The following is a 17,375-nucleotide window of genomic DNA, read 5'->3' as shown; positions in this document are numbered from 1 at the left end:
TTTTGGCCTTGAGAAAGCACTCTGTGCGAAACACATGTCTGCCAATAGCAAAACAAATTGAAAAGATTAAACGCAGAATCATTTAGTAATTTCCTTAAAAAGATTTGCCATATACATTAATATATCAGCACTTTTGTTGAGAGGAACAATACCATTTTAGAATTACTCAACATAATTTCCAGATTGCACAATTGTGCATTGTACTGGCAAAAATCCCATACCGTCGCCAAATATCAGACAGCGAGCTGTGGTTGAAGAAACCCTGCGTGCGCAACTCAAAATGACAAGAGTATCCTTATACCCTAAGAATCATAATGGCAGGTAGTGTGATGAAGTCTGGGTCCACACAGACATGGCTTTCCAAATACAATCCTGTGCCCAATTCTACCCCTTTTCACCACCAATAACGCAGCTAGGCATGGATTAATGGAAAAACGTCAAGCCTTTATTAGCACAGTTTAATCTCATGGATGTGGGACAGTCCTCTGTATTGCATGCCAGCCACTGTCTTAGCAGCAGGTGGGCACCTTCTCCAAGCATAGGGTGGATCAGCTGCTCTGGTTCATGTTTTTGGAATGTGTGTGGACAGCTTCAACGAACGCCCCCACATGCTCAGGGTCCATGTCTGGGTACAACCCGTGCCCCAGATTGGCGATGTACCGCTGTGTGCCGAACTCTTCAATCATTCGCTTGACAATGTTGCCAATCTTCTCCTGTAAGTAATAAGAACACATGAGGAAGGGCTAAGGGGGCACCAGGACAATCCAAGCGGGATCAGTAAAGCAGGCCTTTCCAGACACCAGAAAGAGCTATGCCCAAGCAACAGCACGCACCATAACCAAGCGGGTGCAGGCTGGTGTGTGAAACAACACAATTAAAAACCTCTCCTCTCATTCAGAATACCACCCTGAGTGATGTGGTTAACACGTTGAAGACTACGGTGAACGGAAGACTATGGTGCCAGGACACCAATTGTGCATGCACCTTCTGATAACTACATTTTCAAGCTGTTGCAACACGACAACCCCAAAGCACAGATGAACCCCTACACCAATCTCTCTACTGTATGTCAGAACCGCAGCTCACAGCTGTTCAGCAGAAAACACAACTGGCTGTGTGCAGGATGTCCAACAGACCATTTCTTTAATGATCTCTCATGGGAGATGCGTTCTTGTTTTTTAATGGAACATTAAAGTGGGAGGCATTTACATCACATCGACAAAGCCTCATAATGGACTCAAGTGTTCTGTGTTTGCTGAACATCATGAAGAACGATTAGTCTTTGGTGTTCACACTCAGGTTTTAAGATGACACCCAATCTAGGTTATTACAGTTTCCTGACTTTTTGTTTGAAAACATTAAAATGTGTGTGTAAGTCAATGACAATGTGTTACACTTGCAACTTCTACTTGTGCATAGGTATTGGGGCGAAAATCCGGAATACAGAAATCGGGTTTGTAAACGCAATGAGCTCACCTTGGGTGCATACAGTGCGCACGGATCCATGTTGCCTTGCAGGGTGACTCGAAGCCCAGTCTGCTCTCTGAAACACAAAGACACAGCCTTGAGAGTGGGAAAGAGCATTGCATTCTTCTCTGCAGAAGCACAGTAAAAGGTGAAATAGAGGGAGTGCAAGATTTCCATGGCGGGGAGGCACCCCATCGATTGAACCAGATAGACAACACCAGTTAGATTATAGACAGATCACGGACAAACAGCTTTGACATTCTCCAACTGCTCAACAACTCCTTGCTAAAAGAAAGTCCAATAGGCCCACCCTCAAAGATGACCAAGAAATCCTTATTCTGGACAGCCTGGTTAGGATCAACAGTGGAACTACACTAGGGTTATTGAGAAAACAAATGCCATCTAGCAACGTATATTAATTTGCCTCCTTGATAATGGGACCTTCATGTTCCAAGCCAACCAAGAAACAGAGGAGTTTCACACCATCTTCAACACATAACTCTTGTTGACCAGTTTGATTCTCAACCAAATAGTCTCAGCTGCAGGATCTTGTCATATTAAGCTCCACTACCAAGCGTTTATTACAAGCCTTTGATTGGTCTCATCAAACCTACTCATTTTCCTCTTCCCACTTCTGCCATTGAATCCACGTCTTCTGTATGCGTATTCAATATGGTCTACCTTAATCCACTGAGGAAGGCATGGTATCAAACAGTAGACACAGACACAATGGATACAAGTTTCAAAAACCTATATTTACGAATTTGCTTGGGATGGTAGAATTCTAACTGGCCCCAACTCTAAAATGGGAGTAATCCCAACCCTTAAACAATAACCAATACATCCAAGTCAGACTGGTCCAAATAAAAAAGGCCTATACTAAGACAGCTTAACCTTGCCCTCCTTCAAGATAACAAATGTGTTAAGGGACTACAAAAAGGAAAATGGTATGTCAAAAGGAAATGTAGGAATGGCTTTAGCACCAACTCCCTTCCCCAAGTAAAACCTCACTGTGTCTAGAGTCTCTTAATAAGCAAAGGATAGGTGGATGGCACAGTTCTATCAGTCTTGCACACTTTGGCGTATTGGTACAGTTCAATCTTCAGCTTTCAATTTGTAGTAGTTCAATCACTTCCTTAGGCTTCACCCGCCTTGTCATCAATACTCAGTTCATATGCTCTAAATTTCTCACAGTTCTGCACAGGCTTCCTTCCGCGGGGCTCGAGCCTGTCTTGTACTCCGTGGGGGTTCCCTTCCCCACCTTTTATCTAATATCTTTCACATTCGAAACTGCAAGGAGTTTACAAAGACCTCTGCATGACCACTTCAACCTCTCTTTCAATATTTGTGACACCAATACTTCTTGGTACTTACAATTCTCACTCTCTTTAGTCTTCCCTCTTGGCCTGTTCAAAGGTTCATGTGTAACACCAATACCTCTTGGTATTTGTAGTTCTTATATGTTTACCTTTTGCCATCTTGGCACATTTCAGAATTCTCTTGCAGCACCAATGCCTCTTGGTACTTGTGGTACTTATTCTCTTTCACTTGCCTTCTTGACCTTGTTCTTTATATGTTACTTTTGCCCTTTTGGCGTGTTTCACATTTCATATTTAATTTTCCCCTCATTTAACTTTCTTTCCTTAAATCTCCACTTGTAATATCTTTCAAACATTCAAAACATTTCACAGAGACCTTAGAATGTGTGATTCCCTTTCGCAGGACCAATGTGCTACTCTGTATCCTTTTCTTTTAACAATTGCTCTCTTCATTCACGTTATCGGCATATGCGCAACCTTGAACTTTCAAATCACAGTTACTTACCCTTTAACACCAACGAGACTTTGTTGTGATCGATAACGCATCGGTTGTGTTAAATCAATGGGCCTCATTACGACCCAGGCGTTAAGGGTTAACGCCGTCATTAACCCTTAACGCCCGATTCTGATTTTAACGGCTGCTTTTAGCAGCCGTTAAAATCCATGGCGCTAACCTGCCATGATGCTAATTACGCCACCGTAATTTACAGTGGCGTAATTAGCGCCTTCCCCACTCCCATTATGCCCTATGGGGCAAAAATGGGGAAGGGAAAATGGGAAATGGGGATTTACCGCCCCACTCACCTTGGAATGGGGCGGTAAATCCGCCATCCACCATGGTGTAAACATAGTTTACACCATGGTGGTAATGTTGGCGCAATTAGCGCCTGGGTCGTAATGACCCCCAATGTCTTATCTTTTCCTCGCAGCTCAAGGCTGTTATCAATGACACCGCTGCTCCTCTCCAACTCTGCCGTTCACCCGGGATGGTTGCAGGTCTTTTTCTGGTACCTTGAAGGTTTCTTTCCACCGATCGTTGGAACACTTCTTTTTGAACACTCACGGCTTCCCAAAAGCATGGAAATCTTGCCTGGCATTCCCTCGATCCTCTCAATTGTTGAACAGCCCGTTGGCCAGCTCTCACAGCCTGGTTCGCATCAGCCTCGGAAGAGCTGTTCCTTCTCATACCCAGCCTCGCTTTAAGTGTGTCTATGCGTGCCACCTTTTATTTTCACATGGAGACTTAATAAGTGGCAGGTGTACACTATTAGGGCTATGTGTCGGAATCTGCCTGGCCTCATTACAGGGACAGGGCCAATGCAAGTCCGGGGAAGTAATCCTTCTGTCCTCATTCCTCATCTTCATATGGTGTAGTACTTTTGTCAAGACAAGGTGGGGAGGAATGAGAGTTCTAGTTTCCCATAGAATAAGCAGGAGTTAGATGGGTTGTGGAAAAAGGGGGATACCATGTCTCACCATTGGGTGCTTCTCCCCCACTCCCTGAGTACCACCTACCCAGGTGATCCTCCCTCACTTGTCCACCCCCAGGGTTGTGATCCAAAAGTGTTTACCTTTCCCTGGCCACCAGATTACAGGATTCCCGGGGACTAGGTTGTGAAACACCCTCTGGTTTTTCACACCACACACAATGCGCCACAATTGTTTTTCTACCTACTTGTTTATCTACCTACTCTGACCTACCTTGAGGCCTAATCAAATGGGCTCATGGTTGGCCCTGGATAATCCTTACCCGATGGTTTATTATTGGATGCCTTTACTGCCAAAACCTCAAAGTTCGGCCAGCTCATAGAAAGTCTATCAGTCAAACCCTCCCATGCCAGAACAACCACAGGACCAAACACCCCCACATCCCCCCACACACACACACACACACACTTCCATTGTGTGTGAGAAAATATCAGATTATTGGCACTTGTGCTATACAGCAGTGACCATTCAGGTAGTGTTTTGGTATAATCGTAATATGGGAAAGTAGCAGGCTCTAGAACAACAAAACGACTTCTTGATGAACCTAGTTGCTGTCACCTCTGTTGAACTGTAGGAATATGTGCACAACATCTTTGTTATGCCAAACCAATTCAGGATGTATGTTTATATTGTATATGGGGGATGAACACTGTTGTAACAAGGATAACTACAATCTTAATGCCTGCATTTATTTAGATTTGCTATTTCCGCTATAGCTCACTCCTGTCACCGCTTGACCCTTTGCTTTCAGAGACTGTCTGCTTCTAGCTCTTCTAGACCTTACCTGTCTCGGTAGGATAGCTGGGGGGCAACTCGCTCTCCTTGGGATCAAGATGATGCGGAGCAACAAAGGTTCGATCCCAGGGTCCGCACTTATAAACTTCTGGGTATTATGCATGTTATAAATAACCAATTACAATTACCTGTACATCGATCAGGGATCCACGTTCTCCAAACCCACGCCACAGGCCTAAGTCAGTAAAGGCCCATACTCTGCACAGATATGGTTCCAGTTAGCCTGGTGGCCACAGGGGGGGCGGCATCCTGTTGAAGGGATTGTACATTTCTCATGATGTCCTTCTTCGGATAGAGGTGTGCTAGCCATCATCTGAACTCATGAAACAGGATTGTATACCACGCCACCATTGCTGCCACAGATTATGATTGAAGGAAGGGCCTCTTCTCACAAGGCCGCAGTTCACTTGCCCATCAGTGTCCCGGCCAAACATCTAGGGGCATCTTTACAGACCCACCTAGAGGCCTGCCCCCAGAAGTGACGAATCAGAATCCCCTTGTGGCTGCCAGTGGGAGACAACCAAAGAGAAATGTGGGTCTTTAGCTGTAAGGCAGTTACCCTTGCTGTGAGGCCTCCTTGCTGGGTTTTTCCCAGGGCATTACCATATTGTAGCTGCCACCATACTATTTGTTAAAGTTATACACAGGTTCACAATATTTCATGAACTCTAGCTCATATAAGCCTATTTCGTGAGTCATGGATTCCCTTCAGGAGAAGGGTTTGAGGATTTTAGAAGCTCCAGATGAAGGGGAAACATTTGTGAGGGGTTTTAAATGTTTATGGCATTCCTACTTCCTGCCAGCTCTTACCACCTGTTAATGCTCATGCAGACTACACCTTTTCCAACCACCCCATTTTTGGATATATTTATGACGCATCTGCAGACAGTAGCACTGAATGAGATTATGCTTAACTTCAGTTTATTGTAGGGGATTCCATGGTTTGTCCCAACACCCTAGGTGGAGACACTCGTAGACATTCATGTACAACTTTGTGTATGAATAATATAGTTTTCCATCACTGGTAGGCTAGAAATAAGCTTCCCTTGATCAGCCCACTGTATTTCAATGGCTCTGCCGCGACAATCTATCCCAAGTAGAGTTAAAACAAAACTTCTGTGCAGGAAGCTTGAAGGCAACGTTTGACTGGCTCCATAGAATCCATAATGTAGCCACCAGCGTAGCGATAAGAGTATCGTGTTTACAGCAAAGATCATGGTGGCAGCAGCCGCAAAGATATGGTTTAAATTAAGAGCTATGACTTACAACTCCTTGAGGGGGTCTTGCGCCATAAAGGTACAGAGTTATTTTTAATCCTACTAACAAACTACTGTGTTGCCTTAAACAAAATGTGACTATACCCCAGTGGTGTACGATCTACATTGGTAGGAGGAGCACCAATGCAGAAGTCCCATACATTTGGAACAACCTCCCGTGGCGTGGGCGGTGAGGGTTGGGGGGAGGGTGTCAATCCAGTAAGAGGATTTGCAGTTTGTCATTAAAAAATAATGTTGGTTCAGGCTATCTCTGCTCCGAGAACCCAAGCAGATCCATCCGTGACCACTTACGACTTCTGGCTGGGAATCGCATACGTGTAGGATTCCTCATAAATACTTTTTCTTGGATTTGGTTGCTGAACTCCAAATGAAGTATTTGCAGTTGGTTGTTCTGGGTGGCTTTAACATGAAGTTTAATACTCCACGCGCCCCCATTCTTACTCACTTTGGGGCTCTAACTGATCTGGGACTACATCCCTTTTTTCATCGAGCCCACTCACACGTTCGGGAATACTCTTAATTTAGTGTTCTCTGACAAGTCCAGAAACAATGTCCTCTCTGTGGAGCCAGTGGTCTGGGTAGATCATCATTTAATGCCTTTTATGTTGAGGCTTCTTGTACCGCCTTCCAATATTCGCCATGCGGCGGAAATGGCGTTCCGCAGACCGGAATGCCTTATTGTCTATTATCATAAAAAGAGTGAAGCACAACTCTATAGTTAACCTGTCCTTGTTGTCCGAATGGCTCAGAGTTGGGGCTAATTTAGTCGCATCCTCAAAGCTCACCCAACTTCGTAGGCACCCTTCCAAACCATGGTTCGCTGATTAACTAAAAGCGTCCCGCCTCAAGGCACAGTGAATGCAAATGGAGTCGTACCCATGGGGCAGCTGAGAAGGCAGTCTACCGTCAACTTATGAAAGATTATCATGCTGCCATTTACAAGGCCAAGCTAGCCTTTTTATTAATAAAATCGAAAGCTGTTCTCAGTTCAATCATTGTCCTCCACTACTAATTCCATGCCTATGGTTACACGAGCACAACTGCTTTGCGATTGCGATTCTTTGTCAGATTGTCGCCCCGACATTCCTTGTGGTGCGGCTGGACGCCCATGCCAGCATGGTGTCTGTGCTGGACTGTTTTGCCCATCTAAGTATGGCCGCTGATGGGAATGTTGCGCACTGGGACGTTGCGTTCTTTCAGACGTCCCGCCTTCAGTAAACACTACTTTGGAGGAGGAGCGCCGGTGCGCTAATGCATCGCAGCTGCCTTTTTCCGTTGCATTGACGTGCGTTTCTTTCCTTACCGTTGCCTTCCTTCATGCCTTGTTTGCCCTGTGTCGATTCCTCTCTTTTCCTCTCTTTTCCTCCTGGTCAGCTGATCACCTTCCTGCAATCTGCTCCTTCATTAGTCTGGGAGCCTAAACACCAGCTGTTTTGAGACTTACCTGCTGCAATTCTTCAGCGCTACATATTTGGAGACTCACCTTTGTTCTGTGCCTTCCTCTCTCCTTGCCGAGCTTACTCTTAAAAACTCCTTTCATTGTGATCCACTGCACTCTTCCAAGAGCTGAACCAACAACTGAACTTACCTCAGAAAACTCTCAAGCATCCATCTATCTCTGAAGAGGTTTTTTCCCAGTTTGGGTTTTTCCTCCATTTTATTTACTTGGCTCTAGGACCAGCCTCCCTCTCCCCCTGTGCTATGAGGGGTCGAGGTGGCTGCCAAAATAGACAGGCCTTATCTCTTCCCAGAAAGGAAAAAGATAAGTCCACAGATAAGGCGCACAACTGACAGATTGCGACACATTAAAATAGGAAACCATGTAACAAATGCAGGGACTAGTAGCTGCAGTAAAAAATGTAACAGCAGAAGTCCAGCTTCTTAAAAACGAAAATGTAGTGTTGCGACAAGCCTTTGCAGCAAGGGATGCCTTATCTGTGGGTTCCCTGCCTACTGGACCCCAAGGTGTGAAATACAACGGGGATCCAAAAGAGTTGAAAGAATTCCTCGATGCCTGTACCATAGTTTTCTTTTTCGGCAGGCTATGTTGCAGACTGACCGGGTTTGCTGATCACCCATATGAATTCTAGTGCCCTTTCTTTGGCTACTCCTCTGGTCACGAGAAATTATCCTTTATTGGATGATTTTAATGCTTTTGTGACAGCCTTTAAGGCATATTTCGAAAAGACTGATCTAATTGATATTACCCATAAAAGGATTTCCAACAAAACAACCTTGACATTTTGACATATACAACTCGTTTCAAGCAACTTGCAGAAGAAGCCAGATGGCCCCAAATATGCTTGATTCGCTCTCTTTGGGAGAGGTGTAACGGACGAGTTAAAGGATGAACTTGTCCGAGTCCCTAGACCTCCATCTTTTGAACAACTGATTCTGTTGGTATTACAAATTGACTTCCGCCTGCAGGAAAGGAAGGCAGAACAGAAGAGAGGAAGGCCTTCCTTGCTACGTACAGCTCCTGTCCAGCCACCTGAAGCTAGTGCAAACTCCACAGTCAAGCCTTCTGAACCTATGAAGATTGGTGCTGCAAGAGGTCGTTTGACTGACTCAGAACGAACACACCAGAGGAATAAAGGCCTGTGCATGTAATGTGGCTCTTTGAGCCATTTATTGCGATGTTGTCCCTTGGCCCCTTCAAGACAGGGACATGCCAGTTCCCATTCTTAAAAGGGACAGAAGAGCGGGAGATTGTTGCACATCCTCTTTACATACCTTTTCTACACTGCGTCCTACACAATCCCACCAGACACCCTTGTTGATCATCAGTCACACTCCGAAATTCTGATTCTGTATCGTGGGAAGTACCAGCTAGGGTGGCCTCTAGAGCCTGTGGAGTATTCATCGACCATAAATGGGCTCTAAAAAAAATGAGTTTGCTCTCCCTGTTGAAGCGATTTATGGAAGAACTTTAGGAGTCCCGATCAAAGAAAACCCTAGAGATTTACATATTCAAATAGCCCACCACCATGATATAATCCAAGCTGCCTGTTATTCTTGGCATACCGTGGCTCACCCACCACAACCCGTACATTAAATGGACTGACAAGACCTTGTTTCTAGGATCTGAACACTAAGTCTCATCTTGTTCTACTATATCCTTTTCTCCAAAGAAGTATTTTGTGAGAAACCGCAAGGTGAAGTAAAGTGTGGTACAATCAACTGTACTATTCCTGCTCAATATACAGAATATCAAGAGGTTTTCAAAAAAGAAGACAGTACGAGACTACTGCCCCTTAGGCCAGAGTATTGTACAATAGACCTCCTACTGGATACAACTCTACCAGTTAGTATGATGTACATACTCTCTAGCAAAACAGAAAGGTGATGGCTGGAAGGTTTTGAATTCATCATAACCACGGGCAAAGCTCTGGGAAACCCTCCAGACCATCGTTTTTCAGCCTGCCAAGCCATTACAGAAGGGGAAAAACCATATGCAAATCAGGCTTGGTCCTACCCCAAAAGGGGCAGTCCAGCCCGAACTGGTAGGTCACATCCCTTCTGCACGAGACCACAAGCATCCCCAGACATGTTTCAGCCTTGTTGGGCGTCATCAGTGAGGAGTAGCTTGGGTCTCTAGGCCCGGCAGAATCGGGACCCACGTCTGGGCATACCCGTCCCACTCGGGGTGACTTTAGCAAAACAGAAAGGTGATGGCTGCAAGGTTTTGAATTAATCATAACCATGGGCAAAGCTCTTGGCAACCCTCCAGACCATCGTTTTTCTCCTCTCTCCTTCAGAAAAAAAATCACCTTTAAGGCCTACTTTAAAGAAAATCTGGAAAACGGCCTGACAGGAGAATCCACATCCCCTGGAGATGCCTAGTTTTATGCCTCCAAACCGGACACTACAGAATTATGACCCTGTATCCAATACAGAGGCCTAAATCAGATCACTCGTAAAGATAAATATCCATTACCTCTTATTCCCGATATCCTGGAGGCCATGGGAGGAGCTATTTTCACAAACCTTTATTCAAGAAGAGCACATCGTTTAATCAGAATCAAAAGTGGGGATAAACGGAAAACAGCATTCAGAACACCTTTTTCACACTTTGAATACTGTGTGATGCCATTTGCCTTTCCAACAACCATCAGTATTTCAGAGGTTCGTGGATCAATCATTTTCAGATCTTTTACAACGAACTGTGATTGATTGTATATCTTGATGATATACTGATTTATTCCACCAATCCAGATGATCAACAACAACACTAGAAATAAGTCCTTTGTCACCTAAAGAGAAACTCCTTAAAAGCAAAGCATGAGAAATGTATCTTTGGTGCCTCCTCAGTTCATCATCTAGGCTATTTCTTGTCTGCCCAAGGCATTGCCATGGACCCTAGGAAAATACAAGCTATATTGGATTGGAAACCACCCCGCAAAGTAAAAGAAATTAACTGTTTCCGGGTCTGGCAAATCTTTACCGCCGATTGATTCCGGCCTTTTCTACTAAGGTATTACCTCTGATGGAACTCCTTAAGAAAGGCCGTCGCTTTCATTGGGATACAAAAGCAGACAATGCCTTTTCCTCACTGAAGGAATGTTTCACTACAGCACCCATTCAATTTCAACCCAACACTGCTTTGCTCTTTATTCTTGAAACTGATGCCTCAGACAGAACAGTAGGTGCCGTTCTTAAACAGTTGCAGAAAGATGAAGAACATGCAATTTCTTATTATTCAAAAACATTAACCGAATCTGAACAGAACTATGTATTAGAAAAATAGCTTCTTGCCATTAAACTGGCATGTACGGAATGGCATCATTTGTTACTGGGAGCACCAAAAACAGTAGAAATCAGAACAGGCCATTGAAATTTACAATTACTCCATTCATTGGATTGTAGGAACTTTGTTGGGCCCATTATTTTTCTCAGTATCGATTTACCCTGGCAATCTTCCATGAACAAAGAACTTTGTTGCTGATACCTTATCTCGATGGGGTCAAGAAAATGACATACAATAGCCTAATGAAAGACTACGACCACGTGCTACCTTTGTTTTTGCCACTGATTCAACTCAATGCATCCGTGCTACTCTCCTTGCCAAACCACCAACACACACATTTTCTAACAAGTGTTCCTTGAAATACAAAGACGGTCTTCTATTAAGAGGACTACAGCTCTATATTTCCTTGGCATCAGTTAGGAACAAGCTATTTACGTTGTTTCATGATAGACATTGAGGTATAAGAACCACTCAAGAAGCCTTGACCCGACAATTCTGGTGGCCTAGCGTTTATAAAGACACAATGGAATACATAGAGACCTGCAGTCTTTGTGCACAAATGAAAAATCCTAGGCAACGATCAGTTGGTAAACTACAACAACCTACTGTACACTCCAGACCCTAGCAGTCCATTTCTACCGACTTATTCGTAGATCTACCCCCATCTAACTGACAAACAACCATTATGGTCACTGTGGATATGTTCACCAAAATGGCTCATTGCACTCCTTTGGAAAAACTGCCTTCTGCACCTCAATAGTGTGAAATTTTACAAGAAATATTCCACTTAAATGGCCTACCGGGAACATTATATCTGACAGGGGTCCTCAATTTACATCCAGGTTTTGGTCTGCACACTGTAAAAACAAAATAGGAATCCAATGCAGTTTATCCTACGGCTATCTCCCTCAAAGTAAAAGAAAAAAAAGAGTTAACCAAACTCAAGAGCAATGCCTCTGGTGTTTGATTACCGCTAATCAAGACAGCTGGTTCGCTGTGAGAAATCTGAAGGTGTCTCATCGCTAGCCCCCGGAGATCTGTCATCCAGGTGGCCAGGCCATGGCCATCACTTTTGGATCCAGTACCTGGGGGTGGAACAGTGCTCCCGTTCACCTGGGTGAGGGTATTCGGGCAGTGGGAGTAGGACACCGGATGGCGAGATGCGGTATCCCATTTATCCCATCCTACCAGGTAGGATACTTAGGAACTCATCTTCCCGCCCTCACAACTTTCTCACTGACAGCTTGCTATGAAAGAAAACAGACGAACGCCCGAGCCGTATACCTGACATGTCCAAATTGGATAGTCAGGCAGGGTCAGGGAATTACTGACCATCACAGACACCTGACTTGCAATATACTTCCCCATACAAACAAAAGGCGGGGCACAAGAGCACACACTGAGTGAGGCAAAGCACACAAGGAACCAGCAGTTCTAAGAAGGCAGTTTAACACAAGGTGAAAGACATCAAAACAGAAGGGGATGGCGATCCTAAGGAGGGAGGTGCCCTTGACCATTTCGACGAGGAACCGTTACTTTCACGAAACCTCGAGAATAGAAAGGGCAAGACCAAAAAACCAGGCTGAAGAATCCTAAATTGTGTGTCTGAAGTACCCGAGGCTCTCAGGCGTCTATAATCAAGGCAGGGAGAATCACCTGTTGCCGTGGTAGTGTCCTTGGATCTTAAAATAAAGAAGCACCATTGAAAACAACACAGCTGGTGTGTTGGGGAGGCCGATACCAGACCAATGTGTGTGGAAACCAAAGTTGCAAGCAGCAACATTGTATGGTGAACACTGAACCGAACAGTGTATGAAGCACATGTGATAACCAACGCAAGTAAAATCGGACAACAGATGAGTGATTGAACTTTGAAACTAAGATACAATACCTTAGACAGAGGGGTCCAGCACCACGTGCATGCTCATTTAAAAGTCTCTGTAAGGTATCCAACTAAAAGGTGGCAAAAGCAAAAGAGTGACAAAGGATAGGGAATCGAAGAGGTCCTACAATGGGTCAAGCAAAATCCTGTGCACATTCAAAAGTCTTCAAAGTATATAGAGTAAAGAAAGTTGATGACAAAGTAGATAAAGTTGGTCCGAGCCTGAACAAGGGAGGTCAGCTGAGAGCTTTTGCTTAAAGCAAGTTTGTGTTAGAGTGAATTAAATCGGTCCGAGCCAGGCGGAGGGAGACTGATTGAACATTGTGTTTAAATGGAGCCCGGCTGATGGGGATCCAGGGAGAACCTCGAGTAACCCGAGAAATTGGATACATGAAAATACTACAAGCATCGTGTTAAAGGCGATCTGAGCCCTGCTGAGGGGGATCCGAGGTGAATGGTGAATCACCCAAGAACTTGAGCATGTGTGAAATTCTAAGGGGAAAGGAACTTATTGTTTGTTTGTTGCATCAGGCTCTCAGAGAGAAGAGACTTTGAAAGGCAGAGAGACTTAGGCACAGAAGGCCCTGATGCTAAATCTTGAACTGCCCCTCATGCCAGGGAAGCCAGAGACTATGCTAAGCTCGAGTGTACCGCCTTTTCCCATGCTAAAAACGTGGAGAAGGGAGGCCAACGGCCTGAACGTCCTGACATGATTTCTTGAACACTTTTCTTTTGCATACCATTGTTTCCCACACTATTTGTATTTAGAGGTAAGGATTGGCAATAGGTCTATTAGTATAGGCCCTTTTATTTTTACATGACACCACTAGGACTGCGTTATTATTTAATGGTCGTAGCTTGCTCTCATCTTTAGATTTAGCATTAGATAGGCATTTCTATAGCCCTTTTTAAAGTTCAATAAATACCCTTCAACTTTGGTCACTTATGTCTGTCTTACTGTTGATCCCATGCCTTCCTTACACCACCCTCATACCCACGGCGGAGTTTGCTTATAAAAATAAATTTCACTTAGCGATTGGAATGAGTACTTTCTATTGTGCCACTGGGTTCCATCCTGTTTGGATTCCAGTCAGTATCCCTTATGGTTCTTCAATACCAGCCTTAGACTATCGGACCATCAAAGAATCTATCAGCAATACAAACAAAACTTGCTCAGAGCCCGATAAAACAAGAAACATGCGGATACCAAAAATCAAGAGACTATACCTTATAAAATAGGCAACAATGTATGGTTGTCGGTTTGACATCTGGCAACTCATTTAACACCTGAAAAATGTTGTCTCAGATACTTCGGTCCTTTTTTAATAGACAAGTTCAGTAATCATGTGGCCTTTTGGTTACGGTTACCACATTAATGGGAACATATTCACCCTGTGTTTCATTGTTCTTTACTAAACTTGGTTACCAGTTTCATCCTACCGTTCACAGCAAAACGTTCCACCCCCCCATACTTTGTGACCAAGAAGTAGAATGCGAGGTGCAACAACTTTGTGACTCAAGATATTTTTGTGTACGACTGCAATACCAAGTCGATTGAAAAGGGTGTTCTACTTGTGAAAGGACATGGAAAGATGCAACTCATAATATGCAACCATCTTCGTGAGACAGTTTCATCATAGTCCTCCTTGGAAGCCTGGACCCACAAGCTCTTCAAGGGTGCAGTCGTCAGATTGTCACCCCGTCATTCATTGTGGTTCCGCTGGCGGCGCGGGAAACCCATTCAACATGGCGTCCACGCAGGGATATTTTGCCCATCCAAGTATGACTGCCGATGCACACGTTGTGTGCTGTGACACTGCGTTCTTTAAGACGTCCCGTCTTCAGTAAACACTATTTAGGAGGAGAAGCTCCGGTAAGCTAATGTGTCGCAACTGCCTTTTTCTGTTGCATTGTGTACGACATGGTATCAAAGCAAAACAGACACAAGTGATCAAAGTTCAAGGGTGTTTATTTAACTGCAAAATGGTTAAACGCCTAATCTAAACCTAAATCTAAGATAGAAGCAAGCTACGACCATCAAATAATAGTTCTATGTGATTTCATCGACAGACTTTTCATTGCAGGGTTTTTTGCCGTGGATTTTGTTTTTGAAAAAAAAAATGATTTTTTTTTCGGGGGGTTTCCCTCCCAAACCCCCCATCCGTTTAATTATTTTAATATTCCCCTAGACACACACCAAATTTCGAAAAAAAAAAAATCACAGCAAAAAACCCCACGATGAAAAGCCCGTCCATGAAATGACGGTATACCCAAATAATACTGTCAAAGTGGAGTCAAGTCAAATAAAAAGGGCCTATACTAAGAAACCTATTGCCAATCCTTACCGCTATGTTATAAAATAGTGTGGGATAATGTTCATAAGAAAAGAAAGAAGCGTTCACAAAACGATAAGTCCAGAAGTTATGGCCGAGGTCTCCCTTACCCATGTTTTTTTAGCATGGGACAAGATCAGGACTCTGGAGCACAGCACACCCCTGGGCTTCTCTGGTACGAGCTTACAATTCCCTTTCTCTATGTCAGGGCCTTCTGTGCCCAAGTCTCTTCTCATGCAAAGTTTCTTGCTTCCGAGCGCCGGTTATGGCAAAAAAAAAAAACACATGTCCTTCTGTAAATCTTCGTATCAAGCCATTACTCTTCACGCTAGGATCCCCTCAGCCGGGCCCCGATCCTTCTTTCAGCGTCAGCCTCCCAAAACACGTGCCAATTTAAACAGAGACTTCTGAAGGCCGATCTCGTCTCGCTGGGTCACTCTGTTAACCTATGGCAAGTGCGGGCTTCACAAAAATCATAGTTCACAATTGCACAGATCACAATTCCTAAATCTCATCAGAAAGCAGGGGTTCCCCTCCCCTAGCTTTGTCTTGGCATCCATCCGTCGGGTTCACATTTGCCACTTCTTTCATTTCAACAAAAAGTCATTCTAGACCCCTTAGGTTCTTCCTTTTATCTAAGTCTGGGTCTCAGCCCCAGTCAGGCTTTCACTAAAGCACCCAGTCAGGCTTCGCACAGTTCATTCACCACAAAGGCCTCCCTCAGTTCATATCTGCCTCCACAACATGTCAATACTTCCACAATGTGTCAAGGACTTTCGATTGTACAAGGGGTTTGGCTTTACCCTTGTATGACCACCTTCACAGCACACACCGGTCTTCCCTATGGCCTTTTGGTACTCGCCGTTTCTCCTGGTTCGGGAGAGGAAGCACCAGCCAGAGACTTTTGAATGAGTGCCCACGTGGCGCCGGACCACTATCTCTGGTGATAGTTTCTCTCACAAAGTTCACAGGGTCTCCCTCTGCCGGGCTCGGACCCTTCTCACAAAGTTCTCAAGGGTCTCCCTCCGACAGGCTCAGACCCCTCTCACAAGGTTCTCAAGGGTCACCTCCGCCGGGCTCAGATTCCTCTCACTCTTCAAAAAGGGTTTTGGGACTTCCAGTCCCAGAATGCACTGTCAGGATTGTGCACCCACTTCTCAGCTCCCTCAGAGACTTGGGTTCACTTGACTGGCACAGGGGAGGAGTCTTACTGCGGTTACTAACAGGCAACCCCAGCTGCCCCTGGAATTGCCTTCTGGAGGTACAGCTCCCTGTCCACAGTGCAGTCTCTCCTGGACTCACAGGGCCAGTGTCAGGGCGGTTTTCTCCTCCTCCAGGTCTCCCAGGGTCTCTGCAGCTCTTCTGGCCTTCCTCTGGCTTTGTGCACCTTCCAGCATCCCCTACACGCTCAGTGTGCTTTCCTGCCCCTCCTTTTATACTTCCTGGGAGTGGTGATTTGCTTCAGGTATGCCTGGTTGTAAGGGAATGCCTGACTTCACATGTCCTCATTAGCGGGACAAAATGGTGGTCATACATAGGAATCAATGGTCCACTGATTCCTATGGGTAATCCTCATTCCTCCCTGCTGCTTCCTCTTTTTCATAGTATTTGAAAGACAGGGGGAATGAAGGGGTTTCTCGAAAATGTAGTGATTTGCAGATTTTGGAAGGAAGTTGGCTGAATAATTATTGAAAGGTTTTTCAACAAGAAAACAGGGATTAAGGGGTTTGTAGTGTTCCACTGAATAGGAGGGAAGGTTATTATCAGAAAGGGGGAAAACAGATGTGTCGTAGTGGATAAAGGTGCTTTCTCCTGCCTTTTCTTAAAGAGAAGTACTGGGGCAGGATAGGAAAATGGTAGAAATATCACATGAAGACAGATGAGTTGTCTGCTAGGGGTGTATCGCAGGAGAGGAGAAACCGGGCCTCGCCCAAGGGCGTTCTTTGCGCGGTCCCCAAGGACCCCTTGCCCAGGTGATCCCCCTTGCTTGTCCGCCCGGAGGGTCGGCAATCAAGCGCGATGGCCCTCCCCTGGCCACCTGAACAAAGGATCCTCAGGGTCTACCGG

General features: G+C 44.9%; 1 protein-coding gene across 1 annotated transcript in view; it reads right to left on the bottom strand.

Annotated features, from left to right (window-relative positions):
- Nucleotides 1-423: 423 nt before the first annotated feature.
- The window catches only part of UROD (uroporphyrinogen decarboxylase), a 268,002-nt gene continuing 251,050 nt past the window's right edge, over nucleotides 424-17,375 (bottom strand). Inside the window, exons 9-10 of the mRNA XM_069642357.1 lie at nucleotides 1,477-1,543; nucleotides 424-713 (exon numbers count right to left, since the gene is read on the bottom strand). Coding sequence (XP_069498458.1) covers nucleotides 549-713; nucleotides 1,477-1,543 — 232 coding nt within the window. The 3' untranslated portion in view covers nucleotides 424-548. The remainder of the gene's footprint in view (nucleotides 714-1,476; nucleotides 1,544-17,375) is intronic.

The sequence above is a fragment of the Ambystoma mexicanum genome, chromosome 1q (genome assembly GCF_040938575.1).
Source record: "Ambystoma mexicanum isolate Mex_15411 chromosome 1q, UKY_AmexF1_1, whole genome shotgun sequence".
In the NCBI taxonomy this organism is placed as follows: Eukaryota; Metazoa; Chordata; class Amphibia; order Caudata; family Ambystomatidae; genus Ambystoma; species Ambystoma mexicanum.
Note: the sequence above shows the minus strand (reverse complement) of the source record. Positions and strands in the feature narration are given on the sequence as shown.